The 16251-nt window shown below is 43.1% G+C and overlaps 1 protein-coding gene across 1 annotated transcript; it reads right to left on the reverse strand.

The window, feature by feature from the left end:
- Window positions 1–1372: 1372 nt before the first annotated feature.
- On the reverse strand, window positions 1373–13113 carry E2F8 (E2F transcription factor 8). The gene is made up of 13 exons (XM_009098723.4): window positions 12892–13113; window positions 11388–11663; window positions 10904–11060; window positions 9516–9821; window positions 8723–8884; window positions 7175–7312; window positions 6654–6863; window positions 6041–6125; window positions 5282–5765; window positions 4183–4401; window positions 3231–3360; window positions 2821–3137; window positions 1373–2104 (listed from the first exon to the last, which is right to left on the reverse strand). Exons 1-13 carry the CDS (start codon window positions 12928–12930, stop codon window positions 1931–1933), a joined length of 2697 nt encoding a protein of 898 aa, XP_009096971.3. The 5' UTR covers window positions 12931–13113; the 3' UTR covers window positions 1373–1930.
- Window positions 13114–16251: the final 3138 nt, after the last annotated feature.

Genomic DNA, 16251 nt, shown 5'->3' on the forward strand with positions numbered 1-16251 from the left:
GGTAACTGTGGCTAGCAGCACCTGGGATTGGAACAAAAGACTCAAGCTATGCAACTGGAATTGTATATGCATGAACTGGAGTGAGAAAGTTGTTTTCTATAAATCAGTGGAAGGGATTAAAAAACCCTGCCCTGAGAGGTGGAATATAGCAACTCCAAAGCAAAGCCAGCCTGGGGATCAGAGGGACTTCCCAGAGCACATCAGGCACTCTGGGCATCTCCAGGGGAGGTGAGGCAAGGTAGGAAGAGCAGTGGGCTGGAGAGAAAGCTGAGAGAGAAATGCAGGTCTGCTGGGGCAGGAGACCCTCAGAGCTGAGAAAGCAGCAGCTTTTCAGCCTGCAAAACCAGCACACAGGAAGAAAAGTGCTTGTGAAAAAAGCAACTGCTGTGTGTCAGGAGCCAAGGGATACTGGACAGAAAGTCAGAAAACGTGCTCAGCTTTCCAAAATATGCTCAGCTTTCTCAGCACTGTGTGTGACAAGACCGTTTCACCAAGCCTAATTAATGTAGTTTCTTAGTCTGTCAGTTGTGGTGCCCAAAAATGAAAGGGGTGAAGTTTGTTTCCACTGAGTAATGCAAGTTTCTAAAACCTTTGCCTTCATATTTCCAGAATAAAGTTGATAGCAGGTGTAAGGAAGATCAGTTATCTTGTTGGAAAAGAAAAATCTAGTGAGATTGTGCTCTAGTGAGAAGTCTTCCCTCTTCCAGCTATTATTCTTCTTTCCCCCTCATTTAGGAATATTTCAATAGGGAAATATTCTGTCAGGTGTATTTTTATTAGAACTTTGCAATATTAAAGAGCAGATGAGTTTGTTTTACTGTGGTAGCTCTTTTAATTATAGTTTTTTTTGTGCAGTCCAAGCCTGAATCTTGGGCTTTGCTACCATTTCTTCTATGCCAGGTTGTCTACCAGGCACATTGCACCTGGGAAGGCAGATACTCTGTATTTTTATTCAATTTATCAGCTATTACTTGTTATCTGAGTGTGAACTGTATGAGGAGCCTTCATCTTTCTCCCTCCAGTGTATATGAGACATGGCTGCACATATTTAAATTCAAATGGTTTGACTGAACCTGTTTGAAACTTCTGTGACATTTGGACACGTGTTCCTGAATGCTCCAGGGTGATATCTTCCATCCTTTTTTGTTCTGACTTGGTTTTAGGTGTTGTAATATCTACTGATAAGAGTTCAGAAGTTACATTGAGTTACTTAATTCACTTTTTCACAAAACTTAATTTTTTCCCCCTTGCTTCAGAACACAGCAACCCCTGCCTGACAAAAAAAAAGAATTAAGAGATGCCAGCAAATATGCAATATATGCAATGTGTAACTTAGGTTATCTAATCTGATCAAACAGAAAAAGTCACTGTAGAGTTTTATGTAAGTTTAATCTGAACAAATCAATTTTAAAATACAGTATAAATAATTCTTAACTTATATAAAAATTGATTAAGAAATTTGGGAGTTTTTTTGTGCTTCTTGCTAACTTTACAAAAGAGCATTATTAAACAGACAAGCAAAACATTTTACCTGTGGCCTTTTTGCTAAGACATAAAATATTTACACACTCACAGTACTTTTTTTTTTGGTGCAAAATATGTACTGACTGATAGACTGTACCTTTCTGTACAAAGACAATTTCAGCTTACTTTGCATAGAAGAAATCAACACACACTCACAAAAAACCCCACTAGATACATAACTTTGCTGTTAAAATACTTCAGGTAAGCCTTTTGGAAAAAATCATTAGGCATTAACTTTCTCCTTAAGAGTCAGTTTTATTTTCTAAAGCATCAATTAAGGCTATTCCAGCATTGAGGTCATGGCAATACATGTCCAAACCATTGTCCATCATACAATGCCAGATGTGTGCAGTGTGTTACCAGCAATTTTGCCTGCTAACACAATCAGAAATTCCCTATCCCAAAATTAGTCTTCTGAAACTTCAAGTTTTCGTTGAGGAATATATAGAGTTCCTTGAGAGGTTCTCTGGGTACCATCTGAGTTTGAAGACAGTGCAGGTTCTGTGTTTGGCCCTCCTGGCGTGCGGAAAAAGTTCTCTGTAACTGCCTGAGTCTCCTGAGGTTCCTTTGGCTGAAGGAACTGAAGAGAAAAGAGAAAGTTATTTTCATTTATGGGGGAATAAAAAGTAAATCCTACTTCTAAGTTTCTGCAGGATGTTAGCAAACTTTTTTTTTCCCCTGAAATTTAAAAACTGAACTTTTTACTGAGAAGCATATACTTGCATTCCTTTATATATATATAAATACATGAAAATATGGTTTTTCTAATCCCCTTCTTTTTTAACACAAAGAGATATTAGGCAATACAGTAATACATAAAATATACAGAGAAACTTCCTGTGGGGGAAAAAAATATTTAAAATCCTGTACAGTGCTATCCTATTAAAAGAATAGCTATTATTAAACAGAAGAACTTGAGGGTAGATTAGGGAAGTAACAAGAAGGAAAGAAAATAACAAGGGAACAATTTTTTAATAAGCACAATATCAGTTTCTGATTATTAAAATATCTCTCAGATATGTAAAATCCTCCCTCTAAAACAGTTGTTTCTTCATATCTTGTCATCTTCCAGCTGGCTCCACTTCCACCACAAATAAGTCACTTATCTTCCTTGCTAACCTCTCATTTCTACTGTACTTAGGCTGGCCTTCATTGCTAGCTCTTTTTGGGCAGTGCTGATTTCTAAAGATCAAAAAGAAATGTTTATTTATAAATTGGAAGCTGCTGTAAGGGAATTACTGCACTGCACTTCCCATTCAACCCACCATGGTGGAGTTGCAGCATGTTTTAACTCACCTTCCCTTCTTGCACGTTTGTGCTCCCTGAGCTATGGCTGATATTTTCTGATTGGGAAGAGACTGGCATGTGCTGTAGAACAGGATTTGCAGGAACTTGCACACCAGCAGGTATTAGTCCTATGTGTTGCAGCATGAAGTTTAGAGCTGAAGAGCTTGGATTTGGGGCAGAGCTGGTACTGCTCGAATTGAGGCAGGAGTTGCTCAGTACAGGTGCAGCAGCTATGGAATTTGGTGACAGCATGATGTTCAAGGGTGTTATATGAAAAGCAGGAATATTGACTGTCTTCAGTTCTGAGGTTGGCATTGGAATGACACCTGGAACAGAAACATCAAGTGTTGAAAGGAATTAGGACAAGCTGGCCCTGGCCCCTTGAGCTGAACCCTGTGCTTGTTTCCCTGGACACTCACCAGTGATGGGAGAGCTGTAGGCTGTGTGCTGCAGAGAACACACCCCAGCCTTCTCTTTAGTGGAGCACTCTGCCTTGTTGCCATGGGTGCAGTGAGTCAGAGGAATAAGATAACCAGAGGGAAAAAAAGTCTAAGAGAAAGAAAGAGACAGCACAACTTTAGCCCAGACATGTACTAAACAAACCCCATAAGTTTTCTCCAAAACTGCAACCCTCCCTCGCCTTAGTCTTTATCCTCCATGTCCCCAGGATGCCATATCCCATGCCTGCACTACTTTCTGTCTGAAATGAGACACAACAGCCTCAAGGACATGCTCTTTCAATTAAAACCACACAGAAGTCAGCTGGCTCCATTTCCAGCTCATACTCTTGTGGGGAACTGGAAATCCACCTGGGATTAACACAATGCAATTTGACCAGATGGAAAAGAAACCCTGATACTGAATACTATTTTTCCAGAAGAAACATTCTGGACGCAGTAAATCATCACATCACCTCATTCTTGGATTGTATTTTTCATAAAACAAATATTGGGTGACAAAACTTTTGCATTTACATATTCTGTTTTTGTCAACAGAACTGTTCAGGTTCTCTACAGCAATCAGTCTTAACTGCAGAATACTGAATTTCACTGATGAAGAGAGTTTCATGTGATTCTGTTTCAAAGCATTTGACAGTAAGTGTATGCAAAGAAAGGATGGGGGAGGTAAGGGATCTCAATTATTGCCCTCAGCTCCTTAGTGTGTGACCTTCATTCCAATGGAAGCCTTAAAGCCTCTTTGTGTCCTCTTTTTTGTGTACTCAATGCAGGAACAGAAATCCTACATTCCTACAAAATAAGGTTTTAAAAGCACACTGAAATGGATTCAGCCAAGACAACCAATGGATTAGTTTTTGTTTCTTCTGCAGACTCCAAGTAGTGTTTTCCCAGGGAATGGCAAGACAAATCTTACCTCAGGAGCAGGAATGGCAAATGCCACAGGTATGTCTTGTTCTGTTTTGATTTTATCTTCATCTTCTGGAATATTTTCTTTTGTACATTGGTCACAGCAACTTGCAATGTTTTGATCTACTGTTTTGGTTTCATTCTGTCTCTCTTCCTGGACATTGTCTATTTCATGATTAGTTTGTGAGCTATTGGAAGGTGGTTTTTCGTTCTTAGTGGATTCTCCCTTTGAAAAAAGCACATACAAAAAGAAAGGCAGGTGTTGTAAGGATTAACAATCTCAATTAGAGCCCTACAATGATAGTTATACATTCTTAAAAACTGGAAAGAAAGCTTTTTACTTCCTCTTCATTCCCAAGTTTGTGCTACAAAAATTTCTGGTTGCTAGGACAGCCAGGCCCATGTTATCACATCTTTCTTTTTCCCAGCTAGTGGATGTTGGATATCATGTGCTGTCATAACACACCCATAACATATGAGGACTATTCCAGCAAGCCAAATTTACAGCAGATTTAGAATTTACAAAGATGCTAAAACAATCAGCAGCTGAGGAGTAGAGAGCAATCCAGTCCCAATCTCTCCATATACATCAAGTTTATCTGAACCTCTTATTCTCTTCATGTGCTGTTCTATTATGCCTACAGCAAACCAATACTGGGTGGAAATATTTAGAAGGCATCAGGATTTTGGGATGTTCCCTGTCCAGTGACTTTTATACATCCACTTTCCCTCCTAACATCTCTAAAGCCAAGAATGGATGCCAGCAAGTTTACAGAATCCTAGAATGCAAGGGACCTTGAAGATCTCTTGCTTCCAGCCTTGCTCTCAACCTGACCTACTACAAAATCATTAATCAGTAGCTAAGTTTTGACAGAGTGTTTTTGTGAGCTGCTTTATTTTCACTACACCTGTACACTTTGTCTTCTTGGATACAAATCCCAGCCCCTCAAGCATCAGCAGGCAGAGCAAATGCAACACCATCTCTTCAAGCCTGATGTTATTTAAAACGCCTACACTCACTGGCAGGCTCCTACACCACTTTGAAAATGAGTAGGTGGCAACATCACTAAGCCATGAAATGGCATTTTAAAACTAATTTAACTTACCAAAGAAGTATCAAGGCTTTCCTCATCGCTTTTACGCCTTTTAATTAAATTACTCTCTGGTAGTGCTTGTGATCTTTTCAGGCACTGCTGAGATGAAGTTTCTGATTTCGTTTCAGGTCTTTCTTCAGATGCCAAGGATTTTGTAGGCTCATCCAGACCTCTCTGAGCGTCCCCTTCCTCAGTGGTTATTTTATTTAATATTTTTGAATTACTACTCTTAATTCCAGTTACGTTAGCACATGGCAAAGGCTGCAACATGAAGCCTGGGCTGTAGGTTGTCACCGTGTGGGCTTGGGAAGGGTGCAGATAGATTGCATATGAAACCCCAGACTGAGGGTGAGGTAGGATGACTGGTGACATGGAGCTGTGGCTTGCAGGGCACACCCCAAGGGGCTGGCTCAGAGCTGGCTGCTGAGAGGGCTCAGGCTTGGGGACAGCCTCAGGCGAGGACAGGGCACATTTCATTTGCATCTCTTCTGCTGTCCTTCAGCAAAAAAAAACAAACAAAAAAATCCCAAATGTGTTTTAATTCCTTTATGCAGAAATGAATGTTCTGACAAATTATCTTCTGTCATACATGATATTATCTTCTGTAATACAAAGACTTACCACAAACCTGTACTTCCCAATCCACTAAAGAGAAAGTAAATGAAAAACTAGGCTGCAGTACTCAAGGTTATTGGTTTTTACAGGCTCTTGCCCCACTCAAACTGAGCATAACTTTAACTTGTTCTCACCTGTAAACTTGTGCAAACTTACTTGGATTGTCCTTCCAGCTGATGTTTAGTGATTGCTGGAAACTGAGCTATTGTATTTGGGAAAACTGGTAAACTTTGATAAGTACCTGGTTGGAGGAGAAGAACAACAAATCAAAACAGTGAGTTCATCAATTCAAAGTAAAAATTTAACTTTAACTTGAGGAGACTGCATTATGTCATGTAACATTTAATGAGATAACTTATCCTAAAACTCAGCTCAGATTTGCTTTGATCAGCTGGACATCAGCTTACATCAAACCAATTTTAAAGGCCCCAGAGAGGATCCCTAGGAAGAACATGAACACCCAGGTAATTTTCTGGCCATGTTTTGGAATACAGAACTGCTTAGATAGTATGACCCAAAGCAGGGTTTCTACAACAAAGCAGGTTCAGAGAAGATCCAATATTCAGTGATTCTAGACAAACAGAAGGTTTGTAGCCATTTCTGCATTTTTGACAGCTCTTAAGATGTATTTTTTGAAAGGAGGCACCACCCACACATCTACCTGTCCTGTGAGAAGAGGGCAAGCCCAAATATTTAACGCAAGACTACATCTGACTTAAAAACAAAGAAAAAGAAGCTTCTAAAAGAAAAATGATGAAAAGATACGTACTGGCACTTATTTTAACTGGGCTGGTTGGAGCAGACTGGATCTTCCTTCTGTCATTCTCTATACTCTTAACTAATTTTATTAGAGATGAATGCCGAGTGAAGTTTTGCTTTCCTTTTGAAGGAAAAAGGGCTTTTGAGCATTGCTCTTTGGAAGTGATGGATTCTGAAATAGGTGGGGAACAGGTTGTAGAAGTTGCTTCAAGTTTTATATCTGAAAAACAGAAAAAAAGAAGAAAATATATATCATATGCAGATTCAGTAATTAAAAGCAATTATTTGAATCTGGCTTATAATTCTTGAAGTACCAACAGCAGCAAACATGTAAATTCAAGAATCTCAGTAGCTGAACATCCACTGTGTGCAAATAGATACTGGTTGCTGGGCTGATAAGGACAGCAATGTGACTAGTAAAAGATTTTCTGCTTAGTTATTCTGTGTTTTGGTCAAACATTTCTAGTAGAGAAAATGAAAAAAACAATCAATATCATCAGCAGAACAAAAGGAAATTACACATGCACCTACCCTGAGTATTTGGCAAGACCTCAGGTCCTGTCCACTTGAATGCTGGTTTTCTACCTCTCTCCTCTGTAACATGAACTTTTTTGATAAGCTTAAGGCTGCTGAGAACATTTGCTATGTCATAAAGTCTTCTAATTTTGGCTGAAATAAAAGAAATAAATGGAGAGTGTAGCAACTGCAATTAACGAGTAGCATGTATCAGATAAAGAAATGTTGTAACACCCTTTAAGCAGCTAAAAGGAAAAAGCTTTTAAAAAAATCAAAAGAACAATTTTGTGGAACAGGTATTTATACAATGAAATAATAGTGTGATACAAAGTTTATATGTAAAATAGAAAACATAGATACAGATCTAGAAGACACTGCAAAGTTTATTATGCTAAATATGGAAAAAAGGACATTTTCAAAACAAGTTAATTTCTGTGCAATGATCAAACCTACACAAATCCTGTAGTAAATATAAGTAGATTAAAAGGCAGGTACACACATGCAATGGCAAACGTGGGAACTGGAGGGAAGAGACACACTCAAATCCAACAGGATAATCATCCTGCATATCTTCCCTGTCTCTAGGTTGAGCTATTTGGGAAAAGTTTCAGGAAGAAGTCAAACTACAAGTGAGTTCTAGAGCAAAGTGAATGTGCTTAGGTCATGGAATTTTTGGCATCATAACCAAGAACATGGTAAAACATGGGATTGATACTTGAAATACAGGTTGACAGATGGAACGCCTTGAAAATGCTTTTATTGTGAGACAGGCTCTTCTTATGGAAGAATAAAAGCAAGTAAAAAACCCTACTGGGTAGCCACCTACCCTCTCTGTGTTGCTGTGAGGCAGTGGAAAGGAAATAATGAACTGAAACCAGCAAGGATCAGTATTCACATAGACACGATTCCACCAAAAAAACCTCAAAACCAAAACAAAAAATAACCCAAACAAGCAAAAGACTCTGAGAATTAAGGAAGAATCTAATTTTCAGTGAAACACAAAACTATCCCTCAAAAGCAGCACATTTTTAATTATTAGATGTCTACTGACCTAGACCTGGAAATACCATTCATTTGAATGGAGAGGAAGGGGAGGAAGGGTGCAGGGAACTGAGAGAAGGGTAAAAAGAATGAAGAAATAATTGGCAGTTAGGGCAAAGAGTTTCACTTCCTCTGACATGCAAGTTGGTCACAGGACTTTTACAGAATTTCTTTAGATTTCTGCCAAGTTAGTTGTGGGGCCAGAAGAAAAATTTTGCATGATTCTGGGGCATCGTTGGTGAAATGATGCTGAAAACTTTGGCAGGCTGCTTGAGGAAAGAGAAATTGTTACTAATATGGAGGCTTGTGACAGTACCTCAGGAGGGAGGATTTAATGGGTTTTCCTCTCAGGTGGGCATTATGCATCAATAGCCATACAAAAATTATAAACTGCAGAAGGTGTTTAGTGAGTTTTTGGAGGCTCAAATAAACATTTGTGGCAGGAAAAATAAGACAGTATTTTTCCCTATATGAAGTAGTACTGGGATAATTAATTTAGCTTACACTTGCTGTTGTACTTACTTTTAAACTTGCTTTTATCTAAGTCTTCTAACTGATCTTCTCCAATCAGGATTTTAGCAGCAACTTCAAGGCTCACTATTTGAGGTGTTGATACAAGAAACAGCATCACAAATTTCTGACTCATCACTCGCAAGGACTTGTATTTCCTGCCATTCACTGATGCTGCAGCAGACAGGAAAAAGGATTAAAGTATTCAGCGACACACCAGCTACAAACATAAAACACTGAAGAAATTGGTCAGTAATAATAATTGTAAGAATAACACAGAGACTAGGGCCAATGCTGACTCCAGAATCATGTTTCTATGTGACAATAAACAGATGACTGGGTGGATACCAAGTCTAACTTCAAAGAAGAGACAGTGATGTCTCCCATATATACATTTCCCATTGTCTGACAACTTGTACTCTTAAAGATGCTTAACCCTTAATTAAAATTTCTTCCATAAATCAAAGCTAAATTAATAAAACAAAATGAGTAATTTATGCCTCAATTTTCTTTAACATTCAGTAGTAACTTCTGGTTTCTATAACAATTCAGTGGTAATGGCAATTGAATTAAATGTTGGTGTATTTGATAGTTTCACCTGACGTAGAAACAAATTACAAGAACTGAATGAATAAGACAAGTGAAAGAGTGCAGAGCACTTTTTCTCACTACAAACAGTTGTGGTGCCTTTGGGGCAGCACCGCCTCAAAAAAAAAGTAAAGGCTAATAACTGGGTTTTTTCCGTGTTCATAGAAATTTATCATTTTAAGTACATATTATTCTTGTCATTATAGGGAATTATTACCAGCACGAAATTCCACTCCTGGGAGCTCGACAAAAGACATTTCTGACTGCTCACTTGAGCCAAAAGAACTTGCCATTTCTTCATTCCTTTCACCGTCAGGATCAAATTCATGCTCGTACTCTCTTCTCTTGATCATCTGGATTTGCTGTATGTATTTGTTCTCTTCCCCCACCCTTTTCAGGGCCTGCAGGGTCTGGGGGAGGTTGTGGCGCCCGTGCCAGACGTATCTGTTCCTGGCCAGGCGGCTCACCATGTGCAGGCTCTCCAGCACGTTCACAATGTCATAGATGCGCCTGCGCTCCACATCTGCAGGGGGAAAGGGGAACCTGACAGCTCTGCCATGGAACACATGTGCACTCATGCATTACCTGCAGCACAGAGTCCTCCAAATATAGTATACCTCCAAATCATTTTTGCCAATTCCACAGCATAAACTGAAAATAGCCCTCCCAGGTCTTGCCAGCGAGGAAAACAAAAGCAAGTCCTTGCTTCATTTATGCAAGGACTTGCTGTTCCAGAGTTATACTTGGCTTTTAGCATTCCTTAAGAAATAAAACTTACTGTTGCCAGAAGAGCCATTACATGGGTTTCAATCCAGCTTTAGAAAAAACAGAGCATTTTTAATTATTCACTGCTCTGATTCTAGATTGTGTCCTTAAACAACCTTAGAAACTCACGGTAGGAAAATGTATTATAACTTCTTTTTACATGTCATTTTATTAGCACTCTCTTCTCATTTGTCTGATAAACTCTTGGTTTTGACCAGACATTTCCTAAAATATATGTCCTTTTGTACAAAGTATACAAAAATGTAAATCATACAGCTTTAAAATTATAAAACAATTATCCATATATAAGCTGTAGAATACTGTAACTCCATAACTTTTTTTGATTTAAAAAAGCTTCAGCTTGATGTTAGAAATGTGGACTCTGCAGAAATTATCAGTGCAACATAAAAATAATGATACAGAATGAGAAAGTTATTATACCATCAAGAACAGAAAGAAGATTCTTGCTTTGATGTCATGACTGGACAGGAAGCTGTGGGCTCAGTTTGAGAAATGCTAGTTCCTGCTGCAAAAATCTAACCACTAATCTTAGGTATCATCTCTGAATGAAAAACCTGCAACTGGTTATTTGTGGTATAAGCAATAATTTAGATGTTCAATATGGAACAGAATTCAGAGTTTCTCAGTTCAATTCACCGAGGAAACATCAGCATTCTAAAAGAATTGCTCTGGGAATCAGCAGTTTAAAACTGGGTTTAAATAAATTTGAGAACAGAGTAAGCATCCAAAATTGTATGGAGCAAAAATATACGAACAAAAATGGCAGGTTATTGGTAAATTTGCATGAAGAAATATTTCATAAGATGAACAGCAACTTACGTAGCTCTTCAGTGACTTCATCAAGGCAAATGTAACTTTTCAGTGAAGGGCTGGGGTAATCAGGATACCGAGCTAAGAATTTATGACACAGTAATCCGAGACTTTTCTCTTTGCGACTTGGCTGAGATTTTTCATATTCATCCCCCAATAAGTGCTCCTACATGGGAATAAGGAAAAGAGATTGTGAGGTTTTTGTCAACATGTAAGCACAGATATTTCACAGTGAGCACTGTCAAAGGGCCAGTGTTCTCCCTTTGTCCTCAGCAGCTCTGAAATAAAACCAGAATATTACCTGCTGAATGTAGCTAGTCAATATCATTACTTATATTTGGTAAATGCTCCAAAACCAAAACTTTAAAAAAAGATGTGCTGTGTCAATGCATAATTTTTATACTGAATAAACAGTCTTCAGCTAACTTAACCAAAAAAAAAAAAAAAAAGAGGAAAAAAAGAGAAAAGAAATACAGACAACTTTACAACATACCTGCAAACAGTGTTTTGTCTGTAGGACCTCACTTGAACTGTCTGACAGTTGCCTTCTCTGTTCTCTGCTCCTAATCTCAGGACTGGCTGCACTAATCAGCATTTTCAGGTTGGAAGTAGGTGTCCATGGATCTGCTGGAGGGGTTTCCTTCGGTTTTGGGGGTGTGGTTAGAGGCTGACAGTCAGGCTGTCTCTCTGTCAGTACCAACTGTGAGGTAGGCGCTTGTTTCAAAGGGGTTTTCAGTACATTTTTGCATGAATCAGAGTGCTCATTTTCCTACATATCAATGAAAAGAACAACGGTGATATTAAAACCCAAGCGTACCATGATCCTGTTAGCAATAATAGTCAAAGAGGGATAGAGATTCATTGCATTTTTTGGGTAGCTCTGAGTCAAGGGTTCCAGTCCTACTCTGAACCAATGAGTCCCTTCCCTGAAACCATTTCTGTGCCTGTAGCTTAAGGCTCGGGTCCCCTGGCATTTATTCCTCGGGTAATTTTCCTTTTCCTTCCTCTGAGGCAAATACAATCAGAACATACGTTAATCCATGGCAAAGAGCTATAAATAATAGCTGAAACATGTAATGACCCGGGAGCGGGATGATGTTGCTTATAAATGCTTGTTGAGCTGAATAGACACCAGCCTGCATGTCAGGGAAACTCTTATCCTTTATAATCTATTCGCCTCAATTCCGGCGACCAGCCTGGTTATTTGTAGTCATGGAAGTGTTGGCTAACAAGCTCTTAATTTTCACAGTGAACTTTAACAAACTTCGGAGCGGAGTAAGGGGTGGAATGTGCTCGCCGGACATGCCGAGACAGACCATGAGAGGAGAAGATAAGGACGGGAAAGAGAAGGAAAGGGGTGCCCGGGCGGGCGGGATCAGGCACCGATCCGCTCCCCCGTAGTTTCCCTCCTTTTGCCTCCTTTACTTTTCGCGCCGCGTCCCCGCGCATGCGCGGTCTGCCCCGCAAAGCCCTCCAAGAAATGGGTCTGGGGTCTGTGGTGGTCCCGGAGCCCCTTTCGGGGAGGTGCCCGGGGCTCCGGGCAGGCTGGCCAGCCTGGAATTGTGAGGGAAGCGGGCTCGGCACAGCGCCGCCCCACCTCCGCGGGACCCTCTTCCAATCGCAACTTCACTGTCACGGCACCACAGAACTCCCGAGACAAACACGCTCCGAACATCATCATCCCTGCTCCTCCACAAACACCCTCTGCTAAGGGAAAAACAAAGAGCAGAGGAGAGCCAGGAGGAAGAAGTGTTCTTCATGGACACCGTGTATAAAGGTCGTGAGAGATGAAGTTCCAGGAACTCTTGTTGAGGACAGAAATTAAAGCGAAGGTAAAATACGCTCGGTTTCTGCCATCCCGCGGTTCCTACGCGCGATCGTTCCGACCCAAGCGGTTTCATCCCCAGCCGGGCTGAGCGCGGGTAGCGGGGCTGTCACCGCCCCGCGGGAAGCGGCAGCCCCGGGGGTCGGCTGCTCTCGCTCACCGGAGGAATTACCTTGTCGCCGGCCCCCATCTCCCCGCCCGCCGGCCGCATTCTCCCGCCGCCTCAGGAGGCGACACCCGCCGCTCCCGCCGCGCCGCTCCGCATCGCAGGTCCTGCCGGCTCTGCAGGGCAGGAGGAGGGAGGGAGGCACTGGATGGGGGCCCCGTGACGGGCCGGTTCCCGCTGCTCCCCGCGGCTGCCAGGCTCGTCCCGCCGCCTCCCGGCCCGGCCCGCGCGCGCCCGCCGCCCAACGGCCCCGGCCCCGCCCCGCCCCGCCCGCCACGGCCTAGCGCCGCCCATCGGCACTGCCGGCTGCGCGCTTAAACACAGGGGACAAGCTACCCCTGCGGCCTCCCGCTCCCGCCGCGCACCCCACGGTCCGGGAGCGCCGGCGGCCCCCAGGAGCCAGCGCTGTCGCCGCCGCCCGCCCCGGCCCGGCTGAAGCGCGGGGCCGCTCCCGGTGCCGATTTGAATTCAACGCGCGGAGCCGCCGCGGGCGGGTGGGGCGGGGGCGACAGCCAATCAGCTCCCGGCGCAGCTCCCCGCGTGGCCAATGGGAGCGCGGCGCTGCGCTGCCTCTCCCTCCTCCTCCCGCCTCCCGCTGCCGGGCGAGCGCCGGCGGGGCTCGGGCCGGGGCTTTGGCGGGTTCCCTCCCTCGCTCCCTCCCTGCCGCCCTCCCGCCCCAACGGCCGCGGGGTCGCGGGGCGGAGCGGGCGGGGGGCTCCAGGCGGTTTAGCGGAGCCCATTTACCCGCCGCTGCCGCCAGCTTCGCCCCGTCCCGTCCTGTCCGTCAGGGGCCGCGCGGGCCCCGCGCGCCCCTCGCGCCTTCTCCCGCCGGCCGCGGGCCCCGCGCGCCCCTCACGGGGTCCCGCCCGCCGCTCCGGCGCCCGTTCGCGAGGTCCCCGCGGCCGCCGCGCTCCTCGGAACCCACCGCGCACGTTGTATTTAAAACACACCGCGCTTCGCGGTTAAAGCACACCGCGCTCTCCGTGCCTCGGGCCGGGCGCTCCGGGCTGAGCTCCGCGGCCGGGGCCGGGGCTGGACACCGGCTGGAGAGGCTCCCCCGCTCGGCAAAAAAGGGATCAAAGGTGAATGGCTGAGCCGGTGAGGGGCTCGCAGCTGCGGGAGAGCGCTTGGATCGCCCCTGGCCAAGGGGTGTTATTGCCCCCAGATAAGCGTCCCAGCCGTCTGGTGCCACTTATTGCAAAATCACAGAACCAGCTAGGCTGGAAAAGACCTCTGAGATCAGCGAGTCCAATTTATGACCAACATAGGGCAGTGGCCGTGGCTATGGCAGCGAGCACCACGTCCAGTCTTTCCTTAAACACCTTCAGGGACAGTGAGTCACCAGCACCTGCCTGGGCGCCCCATTCCAATATCTGATCGCCCTTCACGTGGAGAAATTCCTCCTAACGCCCAACCAAAAACTCCTGTCGCATCTTAAGACATCTTGTCCTGTCCCTTGTCCCCTGGGAGCAGAGCCCGACACCCACCGGGCTGCACCCTCCTGTCAGGGGGGTGTCGAGAGTGATAAGGGTGGCCCTGACCTTATTGCAGAGGTCACGATAATTTTGTTCTGCAGGCAGGAATCTGGGATTTAAACCCACCTCGTCTTGACTGGTTTTTATACTAGAGCCAGGATTTCCAATCCTTTTGATGCAACTCTGCATTTTCCTCTGAAAGGGAAGTCTGAAAGCTTGTAAACTCAAATGAAAAAATTGACCCCAAAGGGACCTTCACTTCTTGGTGTCACCAGCCATGTAGCAGTCAAGGGTTATTCTCTTGCAGTACCCGTGTGCCACACCTTAAAAACTGGGATTTGGGTGGACATTTGCTCTTTTTTCTTGCTTATGCTTTGATACAATTACTGTGTATTGGTTTCTTTCTATAAAATGTGCACTAGAAGGGGGGATTGTTGTAACCCGGAGCTGGTGTGTGACTCACAAGAAGTACAAATGTAAAAACTAAAAAAATAATGTGTGTTTTTTCTTTATCCCTGCAACGCCAGGCATGACCACATAGAATTTGAGTTACTTACATGGGAACTACTCGTATGTTTCAAAAATCAAACCGGGGGGGGGGGGGGGGTGAGGGAAAAATCAGGCTTTAGCATTCAAGCTGTCATTTGAACATTTATTTAATTTTATGTTGAGCTTTGAAAATTACCTTTATCACCTAATCATGAAGCCATTATCTCTGTTCAAACAACACACTCTTGTGACCTTTGTTCAGGGGACTTCTTTCCTTCAAGTTTGCTTTACAAACTGCCCATTACAACACTATCAGACATTTTAAAGTAAAAGTTTAAGGAATTTCCAAGGATATTACATCTACTGAAATAATTATTCTGTTAGTAACTTCTGTGCCTCTTTTACCATGCTCCTTACTATGAAAGTGCCTTTGCATTTCTGAGATTATGGAATTACATGGAGCAATAAAGAGCATTCTCACTTGCAGCCATCAATTGAAACTCTTTTTATTTCCCTCTGCTCTTGCTTGACTTGCATAAGAAACAGCAATTATGTTCTCTGCCACGTTCCTCCTAAAGGAAAAAGAACAAAGATTAAAAATTTTAATGTCCCTGACATGACAACCAAAAGCACCAGCAGCTAGTCAATAATGGGCCCTTTCATGTATAACCTTGAAGCCTTTTGTGTGATGATCTTTGTCCGAGATGTTTGCTGTTTTCAGGTATTGTGCTGAATCAAGACACCACCTGATGCCAGAAATCAGAGTTGGAGAGTGATAGGTGATTTTATCTATGCTAGTTCAGCTAAAGAGTTACTTGTAGCATTGCCACGTGGATTAGAGAATGTTTGACATATCCTAGTGGTTTGGTCAAATCAAATCGCTGATAAAGTGGTAAATAAGCAAAGAATTTGTGAAATTAAGTGCTTCTATTCTAGTTAAGCATCCCTCCTCATCTGCCTTTAGAAATTTTCCTCTCCCAGAAACAGCTTTAGCTGTTGCTTAAGAAAGCACTAATCTGGTTTGCTCTGCATGCAGTGCTCAAGTTGTATTTCTTGTACCAACACATGTTGTCAATAATGGATTTGTTTCAGTGTGATCACAAGGCAGCAAAGTTCAGCACCTCGTGCTGGTGTGCTTCCTAGATGTGGTGCTGCACTTTTTTCAAGAGGAATGGTAGTTAATGGCTCACATAGGGAGAAAATACACGCTGAATTTTATTGGAGTCATTCTTATTAGGTAATTCCATGTATAAGGCCACTTACAGAATGCCCAGGTGGAATCTTCATCCTGGGGATTACTCAAAAGCTCTCTGGATGTGACCCTGAGCAAGGGGCTTTAGTGACCACATTTCTAAGAATACTCTGTTGTAAAGTTCCAGTTAATAATAAAATTAAAAAAAAA

The sequence above is a fragment of the Serinus canaria genome, chromosome 5 (assembly GCF_022539315.1).
Source record: "Serinus canaria isolate serCan28SL12 chromosome 5, serCan2020, whole genome shotgun sequence".
Taxonomy (NCBI): Eukaryota; Metazoa; Chordata; class Aves; order Passeriformes; family Fringillidae; genus Serinus; species Serinus canaria.